Genomic DNA, 27,765 nt, shown 5'->3' with positions numbered 1-27,765 from the left:
TTTTAAAACAAGATCAGATATTTTTCTAAAAAGATCTGTTCTAGGAATTTTGGGGATGTTCTATGGCCTGTATTATACAAGATGTCAGACTAGACCATCAACAGTCCTTTATGGCTTTAGGTTAGGATCCTAAAAGTTGATCACTTCCAGTAGAATTCCCTGTATGGGAGTAACCAAGGATTTACTTTCAGCAGTTTCCCTCTATTAAAAAGGGAAGGGATAGGAGATCAGGAGAAGACCCCCATACTAAATCCCTGAAGTAGTACCCAGTAAACTATTCTTTGGATTATTTGATGGACAGCTGATACTTCCTCCTGACCCCTTCATTCAAAACAATGCTTTGATTCAGAGGTGAAGCCAAAGTTAGTTTGTGAGAGGAAATATTCTGAGGAACCACTGTAGTTCACTCACATACAAGACACAAACTTAGCTAGGGCTGCATTTAAAACGAGCATCACAAGTTCAACGTAGCTTGGCATTGATCAACATGTAAAACTCTTGGAGGCTCCCATTTTAACAATAAGGGAATACTTGTCACCATCGCTAGCATCCATCAAACCAAACCCAAATTTTAGTTTCAACTGGCTTTAATCCTGCAGAGTTCTGAGGCAAGACAAATGCCCAGATTCTTTTAAAATTGCAGTAAAAGTGAGACTTACCTGAGAAAGAGATGCCAAGACAAGAGGAAGAGAGAAAGTATTGCAGGTTTGTTAGTATCCAAGTCTCAGAATGCACTTTCTAGTTGGAAAGTATTTTGGGCAGGAGGAAGAATGTATTCTTAGATATTCTAAGAATCCAAGCTTTGCTCCTCAGGTTTGCAGTCACTCAAAGAGCATATAGATTTTATTGGTATGTGTTTGCTTCATAAGGCCAGTCTCTCTTCCTATCGGAAATTCTACTAGAAGAATAGGGCATATCTGGCACATTCTACATCTTACACTTCCCCCCACTTTCTCAAAGAAAACTGTTTTGGTGTAGTAAGGAGTCCTCTACTCTAAGCACAGGGGGCATTTGATCAGATTTAGCCTCTTCAGCTGGATCAGGGTAAAGATTAGACTACAGGCAGTTAGAAGGGTGGAGATGGCATCTGTTACATAGTTTGTGGTCATAACCCTCATTTTCTGGATGTTGCTTTCACTTCGAATAGTTAGCCCTACTTGTGTCTCTGAGACTCAAAACAAAGAAGTTCAGGCATGCGATTTTAATCCCACACCCCCTCACTGGGCATCCGCACCCATTTTCACATGGCTATAATGCAAGTCTGTGTGCCAATTAGACACACACCACTCCCCAAAGGAAAGTATACCAACTAAGTTTTCCTGTGTGTATGGAGGTGGTTTCAGAATTAGTCTTGCATTGGAGGACACTAGACAACTTGCACACTAAAGAATAGTTTCCAAAAGAGAAGACCCTAATATTAAAGCATCTGTCCAAGATGAGATCCTACCAAAAGGTTTAGATAAATTGAGCTAACTGCTTGGTTAGTAGCTCAATGTTGAGAGGTATTTAAGTGAGGCAGAGAAAACTGACACAAATGGACAATCATCGCCATGCCTAGATAGGTTCACTGAATTTTAGTGAGCTGATTTAGTCAAGTGAGTTACTCTACCACAGTAATACCAGCAGACATTGGCCCTGATTCTCCAGGATGTCCAATATAGTGTTTGGGCATAGAGACTATAGAGAGCTGGCATGGCTCCCAGATGCAAGTGGAAGTTAATAGGCCCCATTTTGCTCTAATTTCTTCTAGTGGTGTATGGTCTGTTGCATACCTTATGCCAATGGTGGCTCAGATGCAGTGAAGCTGTTTCACCACACCTGCCCACAGAATGCCCCTGACACCCTCTTTTCCCCCCCCTATACCAGGTGTGGCTGATGCAGCAGGCAACCATGCCATTAAGGGACAAGTTATAGTCTAACTGGAACTTGCACAATTGTTTTGCTGGAGTTCAAAGAGATGCTATACTGTAAACTATGCAGCTGCTTTTCTTGTGAATATCCATTGCTGGTTATAGCCACTACATGGATATTGTAAATAGAAACATTAGAAGAGAATGTGCCTGTTGCAGGGAGGGGCCAGGAGTAAAGAGAAAAAAAAAAAAAAGTGAAGTGAAGTGGCAGCAACTAATGCTGAAAGATTCAGCTATGGATTTAGAGTCTGCATTAGTACAGCTTCCTACAGAGGAGTGTAGGCTGGTGAAGGACGACTGCTCATATTCCAAGCAAGAATAGCCTGGAGGTCTGAAGCTAAATGGAAGCAGTCTGCAGCACAGGAAGAGCAGCACTTAGCATTAATGTTCTTTTTGTTGCTATCAGACCAATGAAGCAACGGGGAGGGGAGAGAACACCTAAGGCAGGGGTTCTCAAACTGGGGGTTGGGACCCCTCAGGTGGCTGCGAGGTTATTACATAGGGGTCACGAGCTGTCAGTCTCCACCCCAAACCCCACCTTGCCTCCAGCATTTATAATGGTGTTAAATATTTTTTTTAAAAAATGTTTTTTTAATTTATAAGGGGGGGGAAAATCGCACTCAGATGCTTGCTAGGGGTCACCAGTGCAAAAGTTTGAGAACCACTGACCTAAGGGCAGTCTCTTTTCCAGAGCAGTAATTCTCTAAGACAATAGTTAATTTTATCCTTTTAAGTATTTGAGGTTCACGGAAGAGATCCTTATTACACAGCTCTACCAATGCATGTCCCTCCTGATCTGCAGTCCCAACACGGTGATCTCACTCAAGAAAGCTTATGCTGAAATACATTTGTTAGTCTAAGGTGCCACAAGTACTCCTGTTCTTTCTTTTCACTCACTTCGCTACTCCACTCAATCTGCCAGTCTTACCAAGGAGTGCAAAAGTCATCTTAGTCTCTTTGTATTGTCAATTTTATTTTCATTTTGCCCCAGTCTAGGAAATGAACCCAAGTTTCCAGAGATTAAAGGCTAATGCACAAAGGTGAGACCTAACAAGTTGTCTCCACTCAGCTGTGCTTTGCTTCAGATATCACTGCCCAATATCACAGTTCTGGAATTAAACCTCACTGGTGTTTTGGTTGATGCACAGGGCAGACTAGAATCAGGTTTACTCTTTAGCAGTTACTTATCTCTACAAGGCTGATAGGAGTAAATCAAGCATGTTTGACTCAGGAGACAAGAACAACTTAGGAAGGAAAGAAGTTTTTCCCAGGGTCTACCCTCTGCTTATGTGGTTGCTGGACTGGAATATTTGTAAGGTTCTGGATTTACATTCTGCTCTGGACCCAGGATGCACACTTAAGGTGAGCGGTGGGGAAAAGTTACAAAGATGAGCTACAGAACACGCTTAGTTCAGGAAGGGTTAAAGTCAAGCTCAATTTAGAGACTGAAAGCAGATAATCACAACCATCAGCAAAGTCATCTAAAACAAATCACCACGGTAGAAACAAATCTCTTCAGTTTGACACTGATTTGCTGTTTCCAAGGGTATGGCTACACTGGAGAGTTGCAGCACTGGTGGTGGGTTTATAGCGCTGCAACTTACTCACCGTCCACACTTGCAAGGCACATACAACACTGCATCTCCCTGGCTGCAGCGCTGGCTGTACTCCTGCTCTGCCTGGGGTATAACAATTGCAGCGCTGCTCCGCCAGTGTGGCCACCAAAAGCACTGTAAGTGGCCTCCAGAGTATTCGGAGGTATCTCAGAATGCTTGTTCAACCACTCCCAACAGCGCTGCAAATGCTGCAAGCGTGGCCACACCGCAGCGCTTTCCCTACACAGCTGTACGAAGACAGCTGTAACTCCCAGCGCTGTACAGTTGGGAGTGCAGCCATACCCCAAGTTCCTGAAATGTCTGCCACTCCCTGATCAAACATCTTAGGGTATATATCTACACTGTCCACATTACAACGTGGCTGCGGCAATGCTGTGACATGGGCAGTATAGTGACATGGGCACCGTAGTCACGCTTTATCGCCGAGGGAAAGCTCTCCCGGCAATAAAAAAATAATCCCCCGGAACAAGGGGTGGTAGCTTTATCAGCGATAAAATGCTGTCCATACTGGCACTTTTCAATGCTAAAACTTTTGTCACTGGAGGGGTTCCCACACCCCTGAACGACTAAAGTTTTAGTGCTGAAAGTGGTAGTGTAGACAGCCACAGAGTCCCCACTGTAAACTTAGTGTCAAGTTTTCCCATTCCTCTTCACAGGAAGGATAGGGGAAACACCCCCCACCCCACACACACTTCTCAGAAACAGAGCCTGCACCCGCAGGAAGAGGCAGAAGTCAAGAACAAAGTTGTGTTGCATTTATGACCTTTCCAGAGATAGTTTGTGTTTGCTCTCTTCCTGTCAAGAAGATTAGTGTCCAGCGGAAGGATTTTAGCCCTTCACCTTACTCACTAGGGAGAGCGGCTGGCCAATCTGATCAGCTCACTTCATTAATGGGTAGACTCATGTTTTTGGATGGATTGGTAGGACCAAGTTTCTCTCTAGCATAATGCATTACTAGTTAGGTTTATCTTACTTCCACAAATACCCTTTGTGAAATTGGTTGTGACCACCTGTCTGATGCATCACTGAGGTGACATCTCAACACCTGTGAAATGGCAGCCTATCGCAAGGCAAGTGAAATATTTAAGTCACTTAAAATTGACTACTTACTACTAGTTTCAAGATCTGTTAATTTAATTTAGGAGGGAGATATTACCTAGGATACATAAATTTAAAAATAAAGTGTAATAGTTTTATTAGGAAGAGAAAATGTGCCTTGTACTGTTGAGAAATGGGTATAAGTACTGCTTTGATTCTGAGCTGCACAATTCAGAAGTCACAGCCTGGGGAGGTGGTGGTTGTGTGTAACCACACCTGCCCCCAATCACCTATTCAGCAGCCTAGAATAACTAAATGTACTGAGCTCCTCATCATGACCCCTCACATCAGACAGGGAGAAGGCTGGCATGGAGTTTCTACACCAGTTCTATACCTTAAAGAACCCCCACTTTAACAATGGTATTCTGTAGCATCTGCCTATGTCTCCTGCGCCTCTGGAATAGCATAAAGGTGGCCACAGCATCAGCCAGCAGTGGAGCCAAAAACTCTAGGTTAGGATTTGCTGATCCCTAAAAAATTCTAAATGGAGGTGCGACTCCTGTGGAAATCCGAGACAGTCTGTGGATGCCCAGGGGTCAGAGGACCACAGATTGAAAACCACTGACCAAGAAGTTGGTAGTTCAAAGGAGTTCTTACAGAGGTACATGCCAGGAGTGAACATAAGCAATCTAATCTAGGGCAGCAAATGGCATCTCTGCTAATGACTACAGAGATCATCTTTGTCTTGCCACAGAAGTGGAAAAGAAAAGGACTAGGCCTCTTTGGGTGATTAAGTAGCAGGTACCTGAGAGACTATGTGAGATGTATTGTTAGAAATATGCTCTTGACATTTGGAGCAGTCAGACAAGTTACATGAGAGATTTGAATGTTACTGGTGGGTGTTCGGGGAAAAAAAAAAATCAGTAATCTAGATTATCTTTAGAACTACAGTAACATTAGTGTCCTCAATAGGTCATTGGGCAGCAGACATAACACTAAAGAATCTACTTTACATTGCCTAGAGACACTGAACATCAGGCCTTAATAGTAATATCTCCTGCTAATTCCAGTTCTGACCATTTTGCTGCTATACTGTATTGTTAAATAAGGACTAGGACCAAACAAAACTGGAACAAATTTCTCCAGATGTAAGCAACCAGTGCATTAAAAACCACCACATTACCACTGAGCCTAGTTCATCCTGCGCCCCTCGACAGCCTCTGCTTTAACAGTGACTTAAGGGATAAACTTTGTGCACTGTTTGATGTAAGTCACAAACAGGAACTACAGAACCAATGCAGATTCCAAATCCTTAACCTCTAGCACACCCCCTTTGGGCACATGTGAGCATGTCAGTGAGCCTGGCTCTTGTACCATGTTCCTTGTGATTGTGCATGACTGCCATAATTATCTACAGATATCACTGTCGTTTCCATGGCAACAGCCCAGTAAAAGGATTATGCTGCTCTTGTAAATTTTGGTGGGTGGGAAGAGAATAAAACCTGCCAGTTCAGATAGCTATTTCTCATTTCATCCACAGAAAGACACTCTGAGGTACAGGATGTTTGTTACGTGGAGCGGGCATATGTGATAAAAACCTGAATCTCAGAGAGAGATTAGACAGCTAGCTTGGCATTAGCATTCCCTGCCATTGAGGTTCCAGATGTGGGAAAAGCAACCCAGATGTTGTTAGGTATACATCCCAAATGGTGTTGTGTTATTTAGTACTGTTGTAATAATAAAACAGGATTCCCGTTTACTGCTTTCCAAAGTCTTTTTTCTAGCCAAATGCAAGTTGATGATATGCAAAACATACTCTGAACGACACTCAAATGCCAACATACAACCATTTCACCGCAGCATTCCCTGAGGAATCCATTCTACCCAGGGGAGAGCTGTGGGGCTGAAGCAGTAACAGTGTCACAAGACTTTCATATGGGGCAGTGTAAGGTTAACTGTGCATGTTTCGGAGAAGCTGGGTTGCAGCAAGTTTACATGTAATCCCCACAAAATCCTCCCCCCACCCCCCACGCCAGTAGAGAAGATTGAGACTTACATAGATGAGCCCTGAGTAGTATCTCTCCTTCAAGTTGTGCAGCACAGAGGCCTCATTCAGGCAGGTCAGCTCTGCCATATCTTCTACTTTAGAGAATTTGGGTGGATTCATCTTCTGGATGTCATCTTTGTTTATTCTCACTTTCTTTCCATTTTCTGCCAGCTCCACTATGGCCTCATCTCCCACTTCCTCCTTCAGACTGGCTGCCTCAAACCCATTCTTCTCTGATGGGACCCACACCAGTTTCTTGGCTGCCCAGTCAGCCTGAGCCAGGGGGTTGTTGATGAGGTTTTTGTCCACATAAAGGTACTTATCAACGTCTTTTTGAGCCATGGTGACTTATGAGGGACCTGCCAGAACAAAAAAAAAGTTAAGTTTTTACAATTTAAGCGGCATTACGAACTCCTAGAGGCAAATGGATTCCTACACTGGCTTAGGTCTCTGGCTATCAGGGCCACTCCCACCTTAATTTTATTTCAATAAATCACAAGTGGCTTGCTGGAATTACATGCAAGGTCTGGGTTTATCTTCCTAAAAATGACAGGAACAGAACAGACTTCTGAAATATTATTTAGCATTTGTAAAAAATGTATTTTCTATTCCCTAGCAAAATAGAAGTTAAACTGAAATTAAGGTTGTAAACATGTTGGACAATTCAGAAGCACCAGTCCCGACAGTAAGTTACTGACAAACACTTAGATAAGTACTTGTTTCGCACTGCCGTTAAAAATCTGATTTTTGTACTAATATCACCACTATCTAAGCCAGAGGTAGGCAAACTACATCCTGTGGGCCACATCTGGCCTGCGGTACCCTCCTGCCCAGCCCCTGAGCTCCTGCCCCCCACTGTTCCCCCACAGCCTCAGCTCACTGCACTGCCAGCGCAATGTTCTGGGCAGCGTGGCTGTAAGCTCTTGCCTGGCAACGCAGCTGCAGAGCCCAGCCTGACCCGATGCGCTGGGCAGTGTGGCTGCAGTGCCACCAGCCACCTGTTCTCCAGGTAGTGCAGGAAGGGGGCAGGGGAGTTGGGGGTGGTGGTCAGAGGGCAGTCAGGGGCACGGGTTCCAGGGAGGGTCAGGGAGAAGGGGAGGTTGGATGGGGCGGCAAGAGGCAGTCAGTCAGATGACAGGGAGGGGTGGATGGGGCAGGGGTTGAGAAATGGTGGGGGTGGATAGGGGGCAGGGGCACACCTGGCTGTTTCGGGAGGCACCGCCTCCCCTAACCAACCCTCCATACAATTTCAGAAACCTGATGTGGCCCTCAGGCCAAAATGTTTGCCCACCCCGATCTAAGCGGTTGACAGAATTCATTACAGAACAGTTTTAACCAAGCTTTTTAGCTCTCTCCTCGATCCCCCTCTTTTGGTATTTCCTGGTTCACTGAAAATGTGATATGTGATGTACTTCAGCATTTATGAATGCCATGGATTGCCTGGGTTGAGCTGGCAGTTCCCCCTTATTCCTTGAAGATATCCCAAAGTGTCTCAAGAGAATTTAAAAGGTGGGTTAAGAATGTGCTAAGTACTCCCCATAGCCAGATTATGGTAGATACCGAACACAAATCTGGGCTTTAACTGGAGTTGATTTGCGCTCTGCAGGTCATCTTTACAGGAAAATAATGTTGAAGATGTTGGTTATCAGGGTGCAGAACCCTTTTGGATTAAGAAATATTGTGATCACTATCTTGTTTAAAGATCATCATGTTTTTGTAGCATTGACATAACAAAGGCCTAGTGATGGAGAGATCATTGACACTGCACCTGGGAGAACATTGTTTTATACACACTCCTAGAAATCCCTAAAGTAATTTGGATTTATTCTTTCATCAAAACTATCAGGAATGCTTCCGCCAAGCGCTTTCCGGTTGCTAAAATGGAATTTATGAAAGGCACCGTTTGGTTGGCGAATCAAGATTCTAGTGCACTACATGCACCAGGGCTCATTAAACCAGAGAAAGCCAAACACTTCACACAACCTTACCCCTTAGAATCTGTGCTCACCAACTTGTCAGTCACTTAAATCATTCTGATTTTGTGCAACTGTCAGAATTTTCAGTTAGCCAGAAAAGAGAAGAAAAAAGGAGAAGAGGCAGAATGGTCTGTGCATGCAATAGGAGGCTGTCAAATACTGTTACAACCATTCCTCTTCAGGTATATAAACAGCCTGCAAAGCCAACTGCGCAGCATTCCAGCACAGCACAGTTTCCCAGAGACACAACAGGTATTAAGAGCTTCACTGCAGAAGGAATCTGGCCCAAACATGCATGGAGATCAACTTAAAGCCTAGCATCAGGCACATGCAACAGCAAGAGAAGTCTGGAAAAATGCCAACTGTGGTATAGATGGACACAGAGGCCCAATCCAGCACTGTGTGCGCATGCAGGGAAATTTTTTGTAACAAAATGGATAACTGTACTCCTGCTTTGTACTGAATGCTGTACTTGTTCCTGCTCTGCAAGTTTTGCAGCCATCAGTAAGGAACAAGTAGTCCACATATAGCAATATCACTTGGACTCAGATTTAAAATCTACATCTTAGACCGGGGTCGGCAACCTTTCAGAAGTGCTGTGCTGAGTCTTCATTTATTCACTCTAATTTAAAGTTTCGGGTGCCAGTAATACATTAACATTTTTAGAAGGTCTCTTTCTATAAGTCTAATATATAACTAAACTATTGTTGAGTGTAAAGTAAATAAGGTTTTTAAAATTTTTAAGAAGCTTCATTTAAAATGTAGAGCCCCCCCAGATGGGTGGCCAGGACCCAGGCAGCGTGAGTGCCACTGAAAATAAGCTTGCAAGCTGTCTTTGGCATGCGTGCCATAGGTTGCCTACCCCTGTCTTAGACCATAAATGCAAGGAATTAAACAAGCTTGTTTTAAGAACACACTTGAGGCTAGAAGACTAAGACGACACAAGCAGGGCCCTTGTGATTTGATAGTATTTAAGACCTTATTTCTGCAGCAAGACAGGTACAACCTGCAACAGGGGCACCAAGGAAGCAACCCATTACATCCACTGTTAGCTAGATAGCAGCAGGAGCAAAGGTAGAGCAACCATGTTTGTAATCCTACAGTGCTTGGACAGCACACACCTGTAAATGAGGCCACCACTAAAATGAGAGCCAACTATCAGACCATTCTAGCACTATACCACACTCCGGGACATCTGGCCTGAGAGAATACTCAAAGGAGAAAAGTAGTCCAGGATCTTGGAAGAATGGGTTGGTGATTCAGTACGAGATCCTGCAAATCTCAGGTGGTCTTGCATATCTACTACAGATTGTAGGCCAGCCAAAGGGTTAAAGAGAGAAAAAAAGGAACTAAAATGTTCATTGTGTTCATGATCGTATCAGGTTTGGCAAGGCAACAGATGTATTCTAACCTCCATTACACAGCTTCCTGCAAATGCAACTCCCAAGAATTTAACCAGTTTCCTTTTTTGGCTATAATCAAGCAGGACACCAGACGCTGAGTGCTTCAGCTAAATTAGGATTCCTCGGGAAATGATTAAACTGAACGTAACTACATTCTGAAGAGCTCTACATTCAGCCTAAAATACATATTCCTGACTTCCTTTCCACTCAGAGCATACATTGCTACAGTCTGGAGATTCTTCTCCCTCACATTTTGAGGTAGAGATGAACACCTTTGGGCTAGGAAACAGGACCACAGGTCAAGATACCTCACCCAGGTATGGACCCTTTCACAAATCAATGAAAATGACAGTCACATTAAGGAGACTGGTCAAAACACTGATTTCAGGGTTTCTCCTCCTCCATCTCACACACAGTAAGACTGCACTCTTCAGCAGTGAGAGATGGTTGGAATGCACAATACCATTTGATAACTAACCCTCCTAGCCCATGGCTTCAGCACTGACAGTACACTTCTGCCTCTATCAGTCATTCTGGGTTGTGTATTGTCCAGGAGGGGCATGTAGAAAAATTAGGCCTCCTGGGCTGGTGCTAACACTAGTGCCAGGACTAAGAAGAGGTTGTTTGCACCTCTAATTCCTGGGCAACCCTTAGCACTGCCCTATCTTGTGCTTCCTACCACAAGCATGGGGCTCACAGTAAGAGGGAATTGCCTAGACAGACTTACCCAGTCACATCACCTACTGCCCCCCAATCCAATCTTTCACTGTTCCAGCCTGTTTCTGACAAGCTTCACAGTACCTCCTGCACCTGGGACCTCTGCGGCGATGTCTACGCTACCGCCGTAAGTCGACCTACACTACTTACCTGGAGTTGACATACCTTAGATCAGGGGTCCCCAGTGCAGTGCCCACAGGCGCCATGGCACCCACCGGGACATCTAAGTGCGCTCATGTACTGGCTGGCGGACGAACATCTGCCGAAATGCTGCGGACAAGCTGCATTAATAAGAGGTATCGCTGTCAAAATGCTGCCAGTTTTCAGTGATATTTCAGTGGCGACGCCTCTGGATGACGCTATTTGTCAGCAGCATTTCGGCAGGGACGCCTATTGATGTTGCTGCCAGTCGGTGGAATTTCGGCGGATGCTCGTCCACCGCCATAGTCCTCCATGGCTTGTCGTCTGGCGCCTGCCAGACAAAAAAAGTTTGGGGACCACTGCCTTAGATCAAGTTACCACAGGGTCTATACTGGAGAAACTGTCAATTTACCTTGCTTTCTGTTCTCGGGGTAGAGTATAGAGGTCGACTGGAGAGCAATCTGCTGTCAATTTGGCGAGTCTTCACTGGACCGGCTAAATCAACCACTGGTGGATCGATCTCAGAGCGTCGATCCCGGTTGTAGTGTAGACATAACCTGTGATAATACAGAGGTCCCCTGTGCCAGTGTTATTCCCTGGGAGCCTTGAGCTCCTGAATTCTATGCAGTGGTGGTGAGGTCATGGGCCAAATAAATTCATAGTTACTCAAGTGTCTGCAGAAGATCCTAGTCCAGAGAGGGATACAATTATTGAAGCCAGCTATGTACAAGTACCGAATGAACTACAATACTAAGAAATCCTATACACGGATGAGTATGAAAGATGTGAAGTTTTATATATTCATGAGCATGGGTATCAGCACTCTGCTGTGACTATAGGTTGATTTCCACATGCTGAATCCTGTTTGCCAGAGAAGCTGATCAGGTCATTAGCGACAGAGCATCAACACAGGCAGTAATGCTTAAAAGCCAAACAATTAATGGGTGTGCTGAGCAGGTAATCATTCTTTCTGGGAACGACACCAGCTACTAGTGTTGCTCTGCAAGTGGTTGGTTTGCTCGGTAGTTTGTTTTGGGTGTAGACATGATTGTGTGAGGCATGGACATTTATATAGACATGTACACTGGGCGATAGTTCAGATAAGATAATTGTGCTGGTTTTTTGTCCGAGCTGTATTGCAACAATGTAAAAGAAGTGGCAAGATCAAAATTTATTAAAACATTGTTTAAAATTCTCCTTCCTAATATTGTTTTCAGAAATGGTACACAAGGGAATGTTACAGATCTATTAACACAGTAGCTCCCAAACAGTGGTACATAGTAGTCTGGAGAGCTGGTAAGTCAAGTGTTGTTCGCTTTCTTTTATCCAGGTGCCATTGCAAGAAGTCTACAAACACATTCTTTTCCATGTAAGTAGTTGTGTGATCACCACAAGGATGTGGTGCAATTTTAAGTGGTGGAGAAGTGGTCTCCATAGTCATGAATGGGAGGGGTGATGCCCACAAGTTATTAAGATAGTCCACACTATGAAATAAAAGTATGAGAACCCTTTATTTATGCAATTCCTTCCAGATTCTTCTGAGCTGACTGGACCAAACATTGCTTTTTAGTTAAGACACTATCCGTCCCCCTTAGGAACTAGGAGGAAACATGCATTTTGTCTCTTAAGCACTTTGGTCTACAAGGGAATCACAGACTGAAGTTTGCCTTAGGCTTTGTACACATTACCACTTACTGTGGTATAACGTACATGCTTGGGATGTGAACAAGCCACGCCTGGAGCGACGTAAGTTGCACTGACCTAACATAATGTTGTCCACACCAGTACTTGGTAGGAGAGCTATTGCTGCTCATGGAGGCTGGAGTAATTAAGTTGACATGAGAGCTCTCCCCCATTGGCTTAGAGCATCTGCACTAGCAGTGCAGTAAGCTCTATAGTGTAGCCATAGGTTTAGTCTTCCCATGGATTTCCAGCTTTATTGTTTGAGAGTTAAGGAGGTTCTCTTCCCCACACCCTTTTACCCCAGTAGGACTATAACAATTCTACAAATTGAAACTCACCTTGGTCAACCTGAAAAAGATCTAAAAGTTGCCCCCTTGCTGAAAGCCATTGCCTCTAAGTTTCAAAACTAAGAACTGTTTCAAGACCTTTAAAAGAAGCCAGCATTATGTTTGTAATTTAATCTTCCAGAACCACTTGCAAAACCTCCTCTCCCCAGTGTTTACTTTATCAGCAGCCACAGAATTATTTGGGGGTGGGGGCTGAGCCATTGCTCAGCAAGATGGGCTTGGACTACATTAAACCATCTAGGTAAAAGAAGTAGTAATGTTAGACTGAATATAGTCAAAGAGCACTTACAGGAGTTTTGCATCAGATTTACTGTAGGGGGCTTGGAGGGCTGGTTAAACAGTTGGTATTAAACCAGGAGACTTCTGATTTGAGTCTTCCAAAGCTTTCACTAACTGGAGATTCCCAGATTAGTCCCATAGGTACTAAAACAGAATTTCTGGGGGAAAGGAGTTACCATGCTGAGGCAGATTTATCTCCTTTCTTATTGGAGAACAGCATTTAAAGGGAAAGAGGTTGGTCTTATAGTGCAAGTCTTGGACTGGGACCAGTTCCTGGATTTGCCACAGATATCTGTGACCCTCCCAAAGCCACACAGGCTACATCAGCTCTATCTGTAAAATGGGAATACTACTTTCCTACTTTAGAGTCTTGTCAAGATAACTTCATTGATGTTTGTGAGGTGCGCTGGTATGAAGCCATAGAATACTTAGGTAGAAGTAATGTAGTGTCTGAAACAGCTTTACTGTAACAGAACATCAGTGTATGTGCTCAGAATTGGAGCTTGTGCTTCCCTTTCTACATGCAGGAATGATTTGTCTGGAAGCTTAACTTTTGATATATTTACAATGTTTTACTAGATGACTAAGAAAATTTCATGGGAAATTATCCTGACCTGTTTGCGCTGGCATAAAGGTCACTATTGTAGAGGCAATATTAGAAAGAGAGGGAAACGAAGATTAGCTTGTTTTAGGTAAGAGTTACTATCTAGATAAACAGACTCACTTTGTGTATGAAGTTCACATTTTTAGGTTGGCCATATATTTGAATAAAGTTCACAAATGCAAGTCAGTTTTGTTGACCTGTCCCACAAACTACTCTGTAGTTACAACCCACTGAATACATCAGCTTAGGACCTTCCATCAAGAAGGGCAAACTCCATGTCTTGTTGACATGACAAGATTCTGTCAGAGAACTAGTATTACTGGCTGATGAAGATACAATTCAATCACAGCAAAGAATCTCTTCCCAGTTAGAGAACTTGGATATTCTTTGCAAATGTAGATGTTTAAAGAATCTGGCCTTGAATAGCCTGGCTGATCTGAAACATTCGTCAATAGACACGAGAGAGTCCCATACAAACGTATGCGATGAGCAGTCTGTTCTTGCCTCAGTTCTGCTGATAGAACTATTTCTCCTTCCCCAGCCATCTGAGCAGTTTATCAAAAAAACAACTAAAAGATAACCATATTTAAGAAATCTAATTATATAGCAGATGGTGCCAAACTGGAAAGTGCAGTATGTAGGTTAAGCAAATGGAGAGATTGTTAAAATGCATCATGTGACTGAACTGAAAGCAGCTTCTTGCAAGACTGCAGCATCTACTATGAATGAACGTTCCTCTGAATTTGCTGAGGAACTGTTTGGCCTCAGCTCCTTCGGACTGATTAAGTGAGTGGCTAAATGAGTGGGAAGATGAACAAGGAAAGAGCAAAAACAAGGTTATACCCTAGTTTGTAGGTAGGACTGTAGCTTGAAACCTCAGTTATCACTGAAGAAGCAAGTTTAATATTTCATGTCTGTCCCTAGAAGAACAGTTTTCTGGATCTAAACTACTAGCCCATCAAATCCAGTATGCTCTATAACATATATATAAGCCTGATGCTACAGACAAAGCCAAAAGTCATAGTGCACTCAACCAACTGTTTAATGCTATAGACCACAGTGGAGGTCAGGGTGGAGGCAGGAATTCCATCTTGACCCTACTACACAGCCTCCTTAGAATTTAAGACGTTCATTATGCTCATCTTCACTTTTTTTTTTTTTTTGGAGGTTGTGCTGCTACACAGCTTTGTTCTTTTTAATGGAACTTTTACTTAAGACTACCAGAAGTCATTACTAGACTTGCTATAGTTACTCCTGGGGGAATTCTGCACTATTGCATTTATGCAGAATTCATGTCCCCGCAGATTTCTTTGCTTCCCTACAGAAAAGTGATGGTGAAGCAAAGGGAAGCTGCAAAAGTGGTCCTGCGTCCCTCCCCAGCAGCACAGGTGCATCATTTTGGGCACCCAAAGCAGCCAGCAGAGAGGTAAGTCACGGGGGTGGGGGTGCACAGCTGTGCTGCGGGCTGCCTTGGCAGCTCCTACTCTGCGCTGGGCTCAGCTGCTAGTCCTGGCTTGGATGTGGGTTGTGAAGGATGGGACTTGCTCTTCCCCTGGAAGAAGTGGCTGGAGCTGGGTCAGACCCACCCCCAGAAAGCTCCACTGGTTGCAGGAAGCTCTGACCCCCTGCTTCCTGACCTTCTCAACCACCAAGGGAGGATTCACTACAGAGGGAGATGCTCCCCTACCCACCCAACCCCTGTGCATCTGGACCTCCCTATACCCAGACCCCACGAGGCCTAACATCCCTTGCAGCCAGAACCCCTACACTGAGCCCCCTGCACCTGAACCCACACCCCACCATACCCAGACTACCCCACCGAGCCCTATTCCCCCTGCATCTGGACCCACAACCCTGCATCCAGGCCACTCATATGCTGAGCCCCAATCACCTTCACCCAGAGTCCCATTCCCCCTGCACCTGGGCGACCTCCCCTCCACCCCCTGAGCCCCTGTGCATCCAAATCCTCACCACATCCAGACCCTGCACCCATACTGCCCCACACAGAACCCTCTCACTCCACACCTGGATCCCCCCCTATACTAAGCCTTTCCATACTTGGAGCCTGCCAGGCTGAGCCTGTTTGCTCCACACATAGGCATGTGTGCGAGACTCTGTCCCTCTTGCTTGCTATCTTGGTGCACCTGGCACAAAGGGGCAGGATCCCAGAGTGTTTCTGGGGCAGGCCCAGCCCTTGCACTACATCAGGGTCAAGTGCAGCCTCACTGCCAAGTCCATGTCCGGAGGCAGGCGGGAAGCTGCAGGGAAATCTCCCACCCCTGTGCAGCCAGTGACCTGTACTCCCCACTGCCATGCTGGAGCTTCTATATTTATTTATTGACAAAATATGCAGAATTTTAAAATACTTTGTACAGAATTTTTATTTTTTGGCACAGAATTCCCTCAGGAGTATATAGTTCACTGTTTTCCTTTCTAGTCACATCCTGACTCATCCAAGACATTGGACAATGATGTATTTCACAACTGGAAAGTAGATGTCAATGAATTTAACAAAAATCACCAAACATAGCTGCCCAGACTTGCCAACTGCAATATTTCTACTACTGTACATTAAGTAAAACGCACAGCATTAATGTGTGCCCTGCTGGCCATGAGAAAAAGTAATCCAGAAACTTTGATGGCATTTTAGCATCACATTCAGCTGAACAGAGTACATGTGAATGGGGCAAATATGCGAGGTATCAAGAATCTTAGTGACAATAGGTTAAAGGGAGTTGGACTACCTGGAGGAGAGGGGTAAATTAAACACTGATGTGAAATTTTAAGTTCTAGGGTCCAAATATGGCAACTTCAAGACACTGAACCATTCCTACCCTGCTGGAAAATTAGTTCATTTCATATGCGACTACCTGATTTACACAAGGTTTAGATAGTGAATGGTGAACTGGATTCTGGAAGTAGATTATGATGTCCGAAAGAGAGACCTCTTTCTACCTTTCCTTGTTGCACGGTACAGAGGGGAATTTCTCTGATAAGTAAACCTGAACTAGTCTACAGTCAAGGTCAATCATGAGCTAGAAAGACAAGAGTTAGTGTCTCTCTTACAAGTCCCCTTGAAAGGTCTCCAGCAGGTATATTCAGAATGGTGAATATGGGGACACATGCTTTTGGATGACCAGCTTTAGAATTCTCTTAATTTGATCTCAGGCATTATCTGGTAAGTGCACGAAGCAGCATTTCCACCCTCTAGTATAGTCCTTGTCACAGGAGGGTTGCTTTGGGACATAAAGGTTTTAAGTGGGAATTCTCCCAAAACACAAATCATACAATAGTAAGACACTATGATCACAATTTATCTGTGTGATGGCAGTGGTCAGGCACATTTCCCACCCCATGCAATAACACTGTTCAAACTAAATATTACACTTTATAGTTGACTCAATAAAGCTAACTAGGGCTTATCAACTGCTGCTTGCAGGGGGTGGCCTTATCGTAACTTTAAGATCAGTCTTAAATCCAGCAAATCTAGGCTGGCTGCCACCTACCAATGTTCACTTGAAATAAAATATTCCAAGATCACTATCCTGCATTATATGCTTTCTGCAACTGTTGTTTCTTATTAGTGATATACAGTACATGCTTTCTCAGCAAAGGAGAGAATCCTTCTCCCAGAGACAGCATGCCCACAAGGAAAACATTCCAGAGGAAGAACACATACTTCATGACCACTGGACAGAGTAATCCCACTTACGGAGATAGCAGTAGTTTAGAAAACTACAGCCCATCCCAGCTGCTCAAACAAACAGTTTTGCTAGAGGATTGTTGCCTCAGGAGTCAGAGCAAACAGCAAGAACTTTGACCAGACATGTAGAATTCCTCAGGAACATTGCATTAAAGGGTGAAAAGACTTTCAGACAGCTTTAGCAGCTAGTTATCTCAGGGTCACTTTTCTCCCTTCTCCAATACTTTGCATTAGGGCTAATGAGACTCTTTGGGGTGCTGAAAAAAGTTTAGTCAGATGCTTTAAATATGAGAACCCTCCAGCTACTCACATTATTGTAGTAAATACACACATTTGCTTGTCACAGGAGAGGGCAGGGATTAACTTAATTACATCTAGTTTGAAGACAAGGAAGAAAAATAGGGCTGGCTACTTTTTGTGGAGTTGTAGGGTACAAGGCCTTACCAAGGAAAATATTGGTACAACCATATCATCCTGGCCTTTAGGTACAGAAATTCAATGCAACAGCATGTAAGAGAACATGCATTTATCTTCCATACCAATAATACTTCAAATATTTTAATTATTTTTCCCTATCCATATAGAATGAAAACTTGAAGTTGTTTAGCAGCCATGTTCAAATGTGATTTCTACAATGAAAACAGGGTCTACATCCTCACCAGAAACACTATGGCTGGCTTTGTAATTATTTCTACTACACTATGACAGTCTATATACTAGGTCTTTGTGCTAAAAGTTGCCCATCTGTGTTTCAAATGGTTCAGCTCCACCAGCTATAGCAAATGTTGGACAGAAAAGCCTAGTGTAGCTAAGGCTTACAAGATCCAAGTTTGATTCTCAACACCACTCCCCATGCAGTCAAGGATTGGGAGACCCTCCCTTGGAAGCAGAGGTAAGCTCCAAAGAGGACTCCTTAAGTACCTTCTGTCCAGGAAAACAGCCAAGACATTTTAATAGAAATACCAAGCAGCCCTGAGGCTCAACAGGTATGTAGGGATGAAGTGAAAACAACTTCACGACCTATAAATACTGAGGCCTGATCCTACACTACAGAGTTCAGACAATCTAAGGCATCTTACGTTGATCAGCTCTGTAAGCGTCTACACTAAAACGTAGCTCTCATTGATGTAACTCACCCACTACACTGACTTAACTCCACCTCCAAGAGAGGTGCAGCTCTTAGGTTGACATGGTTAGGCCAACACAGTGTCAGTGTAGATACTGCATTGCTTACATTGACTGTTGCTCCCTTTCAAAAACAGTCCCACAATGCCCTTCACTGGCAGTTAAATCCTGGTGAGGCTGACACAAAGAGTGTAGTGTGGATGTGTAGAACCCATTCAGTTACTGCAGTATGTCAATGTAATTTAGGCATACTTATCTAGCTGAACTGCGTGCACCCCACACTTTGTTGTTTCCACTTGTTTCTGCTACACTGAGCTTTTTCCCCTGCCTTGTCTGCCATGACCTTAAGCTAACTTGCTTCTTCTGGTTAGTCTTTCAGCCCTAACCTCCACTTTTTCCCCTCCTTCCAAAGAGGAAGTTATTCATTTTCAATAAGGAGCCTAGTTGTGCACACAATAAACCTCTCAATCTTTTAGAACCTGTCCTCCCAAACCCTCCTCTTAAATCTTTCTAGAGCAGTGTTTCTCAACTCAGGGGTTGCAACCCCCATGGGGGTCATGGGACAAATTTAGAGGGGGGTCCCAAGAGCAGGGCAGTAAGCAGGGCAATTGCCCAGGGCCCAGTGAAGTTAAGTTATACGCTTCATCTCTGGGTGATGACAGGTCTCAGGCTTCAACGCCACCACCTGGGTCTGTGACTTCAGACAAGGCTCATAAGTGAAAACAGGCTCAAGTATCACACTGAAAACTAAGTATAACATAAAAAAAATCGATTGGAATATATAAATATCATATGATGAAAATAAGTAAGCACTTTTTCAGTAATAGTAGCTGTGACACTTTTGTATTTTTATGTCTGATTTTGTAGGCAAGTAGTTTAAGTGAGGTGAAACTTGGATATGCAAGACAAATCAGACCCCCTTGAAAGGGGTATAAAAAAAGAGTCTGGAAAAGTTAAGAACCACTGCTCTAGAGCACTTATCACCATAAATATTTAAGTGTTTTCCTCACATTTTCTCACCTTTTTTTTTTTGTGTCTCCTTTACTCTGGAAACTCCTCAGAGCAGGAGACATGTTCTTTTACTAGTCTGAAGTGCTAGTGCTGCTCATTAGTAATGGTCTCCAAGTACAATAGAACGGGGAGGGATTCCATTCAAGCACCAGGAAATAGCTTCCTGTAAAAGCAGCAAAGAATCCTGTGGCACCTTACAGACTAACATACGTTTTGGAGCATGAGCTTTCGTGGGTGAATACATCTGACGAAGTGGGTATTCACCCACGAAAGCTCATGCTCCAAAACGTCTGTTAGTCTGTAAGGTGCCACAGGATTCTTTGCTGCTTTTACAGATCCAGACTAACACAGCTACCCCTCTGATACTTCCTGTAAGAGTGAATTTGCATGTTCCCCTCACTGTAAGAGCAATAATTTGGAAAATATAATGTATCAGGCAAAGTTTCAGTGATGAGAAAAAACAAAACAAGAGGAAGAAAAAAGTATGAGCGCATTCTCACTCCTCATAATCAGTGAGTAATAGCCTTCCTACATGGGCCACAATAAACTTACTCCATCTACCACACTTAAGTCTACACAATTAATTCTCCCAGTACCCAAACAAGCAAGAGACTGTATTTGTAAGGTAGATGCAGTAATTGTCGCAGTAGAGACATAACCCCACCATATTCTGCCAATACAGTCAAAAATATCAGTTTCTGATATAACCTGCATCTGCCTTTTTGGCCTATATCAAAGAATCATAGTCCATATTGTCATAATCAGATGTGCACAAGGGAAAATTTAAAGTATTTTACATGGCAATTACCAGTAAGTGGAAGAGAAAGAACTAGACAGAGTTATGGTTGATACATCCACATATTTCCAGATTTAATATTTACAATGCAATACATATCTGAATATATCTATGTAACGGTTATTCACTTAATATGTGACTTTTGAAATGAAGTTGTCTGGGAATTCCACTTTTAGGTGGCTGAATCATGACCATATACATGACTGTCAATACTATGTGTGCGCATGTCACATTGCCTGCCATACAATATCTTAAACTGCAAGTTCAATTCTTCTGCACAAGACTTGTGTCAGGAAGTTAAATAAAGCAGATAAAGAACATTTTAGCATGCAATAGAAAGTTTAAACATTTATGATGTTCTAGTATTAACATTCATACTGCAATAGCACCTAAAGGCAATAACCAGTTTGGCACCCCATTTTGCAAGGCCTTCTACAGACATAGCATGACAGTCCCTGTCCAACAGAGTTTACAGCCAAAAAACCCTCACTACTTCATCCTAAAGTTCACTTGGGAAGCCATACCGTTTCATAGACAGTTACCAGCTACATTTTGGGGTGGGGGGGGTTAATAAATAACTGTTTTAGTCACATTTCAGAGTGCAAGATTAAACCACCATTACTACTACAGCGTTGCTGTAAAATCAGATCGGTGACTCCAGTTCACTTCTGCTCAAAGCAGCACCAAGCATGCCACTAAAATCACTCAGATGCAAAAGCAGCCATCCTCCTAAGATAAAAAGAGCCTGAATTCTAATAGTAAAGCCACCTGCATATCCTGGACATCCAGGTTGGTCAAGAGATAGCATAAACTCAAGTAAACAGGTGCATTTAAAGAAAGCTAAGATCACATTACTTTAAATTGTGTTGTATCACTAAACCCAAATACAGAGACAAACTACAAGAATACATTTTACCTAAGAACAAACAGGAAATTGCAATCTTGATTATCTGACAAGAAATGCAGTTCCTAGCCAAATACAAGAAATCAAAGTTTTAAGCTTTGTCTGCACCAAAGATTTTTCTATCAAAAATAGAACCTGCCTTACAAATCTGAATATCTGCTTTGCATGCATTCAAATGAGAACTGTAGTTCCTGTGTCTTAACCTAAATCATATGGACTTCTTGCTGAGATTGATTAGTAAAACTGTAGCTTTTGATGAGCAGCAGAATCCATGCCCATTTTGATCATGACAAATGTTTCTAAACTGTTAAATTTCTCTCAACATATACTATTGTTCATTTGTTACAGATTATTGCTGGTCACCCATCCACCTGGCTCTAGACTCCTCTACTCCTTAGTAAAGTCCCCAAATAAGCTGCTTGTGTACATTGTAACTAGATACTAATTTTCTTTTGAAGGAAGATGAAACCACAGAGCTCCAGCAACACATATCCCACAGGAGTTATGAAATATGCCTTTGCATACCATAATACCTTTCCTCATCCAACATAATGCATATATATTGCCTGTGTTTCCTGCTACTGTATGAAGTGTTGTTGTAGCCGTGTTGGTCCCAGGATATGAGAGAGACAAGGTATGTTAACATCTTTTATTAGACCAACATTGGTTCATGGAAGATACAAGCTTTTGAACTACACAGAGCTCTTCCTCAGGTGTGGGGAAACTATTATTTCAGATAAATATGCCAGGGAGTTCTATAGTTACAAGTTTGTTGTGCTTAGACAAAAGCAATACATAATGCAAGAGCAAAACAACTAGTTTCTGAAGTAACTAGCAATGAAATTGTTCAGAGTTTTAGTAATGGCAAATTGCAAACTCCATTACCCCTTTGGTATTCTTTAAGAAGCTCAGGGAAAAAGCAGCATGCTGCCTGGGACAGTAACAGATTCAAGAGGCAATGACTGAAGGCAGGTACATGGTGTATGCTGTGGAGAGAATCTGGGGTGGTGTCAGATCAGATGTTATCCAAGAGTACTGTAGTGGCATAGCAACAGGAATCAGTGCTGAGAAGATCAACATTTTGAGAACTCAATACAAGTTCCCACAGCCACCAAATGACTTAAAAGGGAAAGTGTGCATGAAAGGGATAAACCATAATTAAACATGGGCATAGAGATTAACAAACCTGTAGTTAATGTACTCCTAATTTACTAGGACACACCCATTCATAACAGCTTCCAGGGTAGACTTTGCATTTGCATGTGACTACATACAGTGTGTGTTATTGGATACCACTTCAAAATCGGTTGTTAGTTTCCACATCCTTTTGCACAAGACGACTAAATTAGTCCTACTGGACAGCATGCTCAGACCAAAAAGAAACTGAAGATGCAAGGTCACCTCAAGCCAGCACGCAACTAGATTGATTGCCAACAAAAACAATGCTGCTGCAGGCAATATAATACTATTACAGCTTTATCCCAGCCCACAGGAATTACTGAACATGAACACAAGGAAAATTTCTCTCTAACACGTACTTCACAATGCAGCTGTTTGCATGTATGCTTTAAATTGCAAACAAACAAAGCAAGTGGGCGAACAAAATATACACATTAGAAGCCAGGAAGAACCCTCAGTGCCATCTAGCATTCCTTCAGATTAATCACTGCACTTACAATGAATGAAACCATGGTCAATCTTATATTCAGTCTTGAGGATTCAGACTTCTTTCAGAAATTCACACCAGTTTCTGGACCTTGAAGTTTAGCTGTTAGAAAGCTTCTCCTATAAGACAACCTGAAACTGCCTTGCAAGAATGTAGACCTACTACAGAAAGGTTTTTGCATCATAAATCTTAATTCCTCTTTAAATCCCAGATTAGCCATAAAGTGTGCCTGTACCTCCAAGCAGGTCCATTTTATGATCTCACCATGGTAAAGTCATATATATTCCTAAAAGTTACATAATCCTGGGCAAAAGAAAGGTTCAGAAGGCTACTCATACTCAAGAGTCTTAAAGTCATTCCAGCCTAATCAGAAGGTTAGAGGTAGCAAAACTCAGAACAAACTAGACACACTGTTCATCTCCTAGCAACTCAGCATATTGAGAAGGTCATGAGACAGACAGACAGACACCTCCCACGGACTGGTATCCAATCAGTGTCTGAAATATTTTAGACACTATAGCAGCTTTCTCTCACACATTTTCAAACAGCTAGCCATGCAGGCATGTACATTCATGTTCTCACCTTCATGGAGATGGTTTGGAAGAGAATTATACTATGAAATAGGGTTTGTTGCATCACTTAATATAGCATTTTTAAAGCAAGACCAATAAAATCATGCTTTGTGCTTTCATCCTGCCTGTTACAATACTAATGCTAGGCCTCAGCAGTCAGACTATGAGCATTTGCATTATCAGCCTGCTTGACTGCTTTAAACACCTGCAGCTTTTTACTACACAGAGAACATTAGAAAAACTTGCAACTTAGAGAGGTACTAGTTGCCATTTACTACAGAGTTTTAACACAAGACCTTCAGTCCCCTGGCATTTTTCATACCAGGGAAACAAATGCTTAGGAGGACATATGGGGTAGGTTTACACTGCAATTAAAAACTCAGTGGCTCACAGGGCTCAGGCTAAGGGGCTGTTTAAGTGCAGTGCAGACACTGGGCTGCAGCCCAGGCTCTGGAACCCTCACACGGTCCTAGAGCTGCGTTTTTTAATTGCAGTGTGGACATATCCATAGATGACTGAAGTCTCCAAAGTGAAGGGATATGTATAGTGTCTTCCCTAGTGCTACACAGTGGATAAAAGCGGCAAAGAGTTCTGTGGCACCTTATAGATTATAAGGTGCCACAGAACTCTTCACTGCTTTTACAGATCCAGACTAACACAGCTACCCCTCTGATAGCGGATAAACCATTTCCTGGCCTTCTCATTATTTATAAGCTGCTTCACAATGTAGGCTTAGTTGTGACAGTACATCGACTTGTTTTGTTTAGCCCATTTTAAGGCAGCCAATCAGAAGAGATCTAGAAAGGATGAGAAAAATTGTATAGTCTCAACAGCCACAACCACCTCTCCTAGAATAAAGATGTCAAGCTGACAAGGGTCTAACTACTTTACTGAAAGTTTAACTTGAACCAGACATTAAGTAAGCAGAACCATACTCCAAGTATCAATAACCTGGAGAGTGAGATAAGACTGCTCTAACAGAAACTCATCAAGACCTGGGTTTGTCCCTCTGGAATAAGAGTAATCAGCAGAAAAACCTAATACAAGTATCAGTCATCCTATTATTTATATAAGAACAGATGTGTGCTATATGGCCATGCAAGCCTGAGGACAAGGTCACTACCTTCTCCTAAGAATGTAGGATATCAGCTCTTGGCAAGACAAATTAAACACAGAGAGGACGCTACATAAGAAATTCAACCTTGTTAGTAGTCATATCCAGTTAAAAAAAGTCAAGAAATTTCACAATGATTTATCTGGTACCATTCATGATTTTACACTGATTCCAACAAAACTACTGAAAATCTTAGACAAAATAATTTTTTGTAGCATCTGCCTGCAGACTATACACATATACTGAAGTAATCCAGACGGCTCAGGAGAAACAAGGCACCCTAACTTGCCTCTATTGATGCAAAGCTTCCATGATTTTAGGTAAACTGTACAGTTTACCACATATGTAACTTCAGAAGCAATTTCACATAGCCCAGCAGTATCATGGGCTGTTAGCATTACCTTGCACAACTTCAAAGTACTTAATACAAGTAAGTGGGGGTACTTTAGTAATTAAGTGTCTTTTCTTCCAAATATTACCCTTCTAAACACCCCACAAAGCAGAAACATTTGCTTGTCACATCTCCAGAACTCCAGAAAGTGGGCATAGGAATCAATACAAGGCTGCATCGAGGTTTGCAGCTTTCATTGGAATGCCACAGATATATTAGCTTAATCACATTGTTACCTGGTGACTAAGTTAGAAAGTATCTTTACACAAGCACTAACTGATTACACACCTTTTACTTTTAACTCAAAAGTAACTCAAAAGGCATCACACCTATGCTTAAGGGAAGAAACTGTATTTAAGAAGAGTTACGGATGTGTGCTTTATCTTAGAACCAAGGTTCATAAAGCTTCACACCTCTATGAAAATTACTCTGCACCCTCTTTACAGAAAAGGGCAGGACCTCATGGCTTGCTAGTTTGGACTCCTTCTAGGACAACATCCGTTCAGTTTCGAAGTTCAAACCTATCATGCGTTACTTAGCACATCAGTGTAGATAAGACAGACCTGATAAAGTCTCTCCCACAAAAACCCTAAGGTTCTTAAGCCACTCTGGGTGCGGCCGGGCCAGAAAGACTCACAAACAGGAAGAAAGCAATACAGATAAGCACAAAGGCGATTCAGCAGGAGGATGGCGCTGGAAGAGGGTACCAGTAGCCATTGTGAGAACTGCCTCCTTAACCTGACCAGTGCATCATGAAACTACAGTGTATTCGGCAGAACAAGATCCTGCTTTAAGGCTCATTTCACACGGCGGCGAGGCAGGTCAGGACAGGAGCACTCTTGATTAAACCCATTGGGTACGTTTCAACCTCAAGGGGGGCGGGCAGCTTGTTTCTTCCTACTCCCAGAGGAGGCAGGTTGGTAACAGAGCTGGAGGGTTTCCCTCTGGTGCGCTGGGACGGGCTCGGAAAGTCCCGCGCTCCCCGAGCCTTTGCTCACTGCAAGCTTCATCTTGCCCCGTCACTCCCGCCTCGCGGCTGGGCTAGCCGGAGCGCGGCGAATGAGGAAGTCTGGCTCGGAGGGCGGAAGCCAAGCCCATTGCAATGTCTGCAGCGGGACTGTCAGCCCGTGACTCAGGCGGGAGCCCTGACAGCTGCCAAACGCTCCCTTCGCCCGCCCGTTACTCGCGCGCTGGGGAGGGGGGGTGAAGTAACCCGCGCGAGCGGCCCCACCCAAACCGCCGGGCAGGCACCGGCCCGCGGCCACACGCCCCCCCCGAGAGAGGCGCGGCACACAGTGCTCCGCCCGCCCAGGCCTGCCAGCGCGCTGCCCTGCCCGGGGGGGCTGGGGGGGCACCTCCGTGCCGCTGCGGCTGCGCCGTGTCCGCTCTCCGGCCGGGGGGAAGACGGCAGGTAACAGCTCTGCCGCCAAGCCGGGCAAAGCCACTGCCCGGGCCCCAGCCAGCTGGCGAGACAAGCGGCTCCCAGGCACCGGAGCAGACCCGCCCGACCCTGCCTACTCTCAAAGCGGCCAGCGCCACCCTGAGAACCAAGCGCGAGCGCTGCGTTCCTCGTCCCCGCCCGCGCCGCCCCCGCCCGCACCTCACCTGAGTCCGGTCAAAGCCTGGGAAGAGCCGCGGCGGCGGCGCCTGCTCCTTACGGTGAGAGACTAGTCCTCGGGGCCCGTTCCTTGCACAGACTCACCCCTAGCCCGCCGCGCTGCTCCGGCTTTAACACCTCCAACTCCCCGGCACTGCGAGGTTTCAAGCCGGGCGGAGCAGCCGCGGCCAAGGCACAGTTCCGCCCCATTTCCATATCATCCACCAATAGAAATACGGGTTGCTTCTGATTGACTCCGCCCACAACCAACAGAGGTCGAGGAGGCGCCTCTAGGAAGAGGGGGGGTCTAACGCTCGAGACTGAAGAGCCCAGCCAATGGGCGCTCAGTCTGGGAAGGCGCAGATTGACAACTTGGCCAGCCAATGAGGACTAGCGTCGGCTTGCCGAGTGTCTCCTGCTGGTGCGGGGAGGATCCGAGGAGGTGATAGGCGGGGGAGGGGGAGGGCAGAGAGTAGCCTCTCTTCCATGCCCCGCAGTCACCACAGCCCTTGTGAAGCACAGGCACAGCTACGCTCCCACAATCCCCTTCACCACCCCACAGAGCCCCTGGGTGGCAGCGCCAGGACTGTCCCATGGCCCTACCCTTCCTCTGGCATCTCCTCCACCCAGGGCCAGCTCCAGGCCACAGGGCGCCAAGCGCGTGCTTGGGGCGGCATGCCGCAGGGGGCGCTCTGCGGGGTTGCCAGAAGGGCAGCAGGCAGCTCTGGTGGACCTGCTGCAGGCGTCCCTGCGGAGGATCCGCTGGTCCCGCGGCTCCGGTGGGGCATCCGCAGGCACGCTTGCGGCTGGTCCACCAGAGCTGCGGGATCAGCGGACCCTCCACAGGGACGCCTGCAGGAGGTCCACCAGAGCCGTGGGACTGGCGAGCAGCAGAGCGTTCCCCGTGGCGTGCCGCTGTGCTTGGGGCGGCGAAATTGCTAGATCCAGCCCTGCCTTCGCCAGGGCCAGCTGGGAGATCCCTGGGCCAGGGGTACTGGGCCCATGCTGGGCAGCTCCAGGCTATTCTGGAATTCTTCATCTGTAAAAATTACAATTCTCTGCCAGTCACTTTAAAAACTACAACCCACTGGCCAGTGCCAGCCTAAGCAGACCCTTTCTTTCACT

At 44.5% G+C, this 27,765-nt stretch overlaps 1 protein-coding gene across 2 annotated transcripts in view; it reads right to left on the bottom strand.

The window, feature by feature from the left end:
• Positions 1–26,849, bottom strand: part of MYH9 (myosin heavy chain 9) — a 99,697-nt gene extending 72,848 nt beyond the window's left edge. Inside the window, exons 1-2 of one of the 2 annotated variants that reach the window (XM_032781744.2) lie at positions 26,649–26,849; positions 6,621–6,970 (exon numbers count right to left, since the gene is read on the bottom strand). In XM_032781744.2, the coding sequence (XP_032637635.2) occupies positions 6,621–6,953 (333 nt within the window). In that variant the 5' untranslated portion in view covers positions 6,954–6,970; positions 26,649–26,849. Of the gene's footprint in view, positions 1–6,620; positions 6,971–26,398; positions 26,550–26,648 lie in introns of those variants that run through there. The other variant, XM_075068526.1, reaches the window with a different exon arrangement.
• Positions 26,850–27,765: the final 916 nt, after the last annotated feature.

This window comes from Chelonoidis abingdonii, chromosome 1, assembly GCF_003597395.2.
Source record: "Chelonoidis abingdonii isolate Lonesome George chromosome 1, CheloAbing_2.0, whole genome shotgun sequence".
Classification (NCBI taxonomy): Eukaryota; Metazoa; Chordata; order Testudines; family Testudinidae; genus Chelonoidis; species Chelonoidis abingdonii.
Note: the sequence above shows the minus strand (reverse complement) of the source record. Positions and strands in the feature narration are given on the sequence as shown.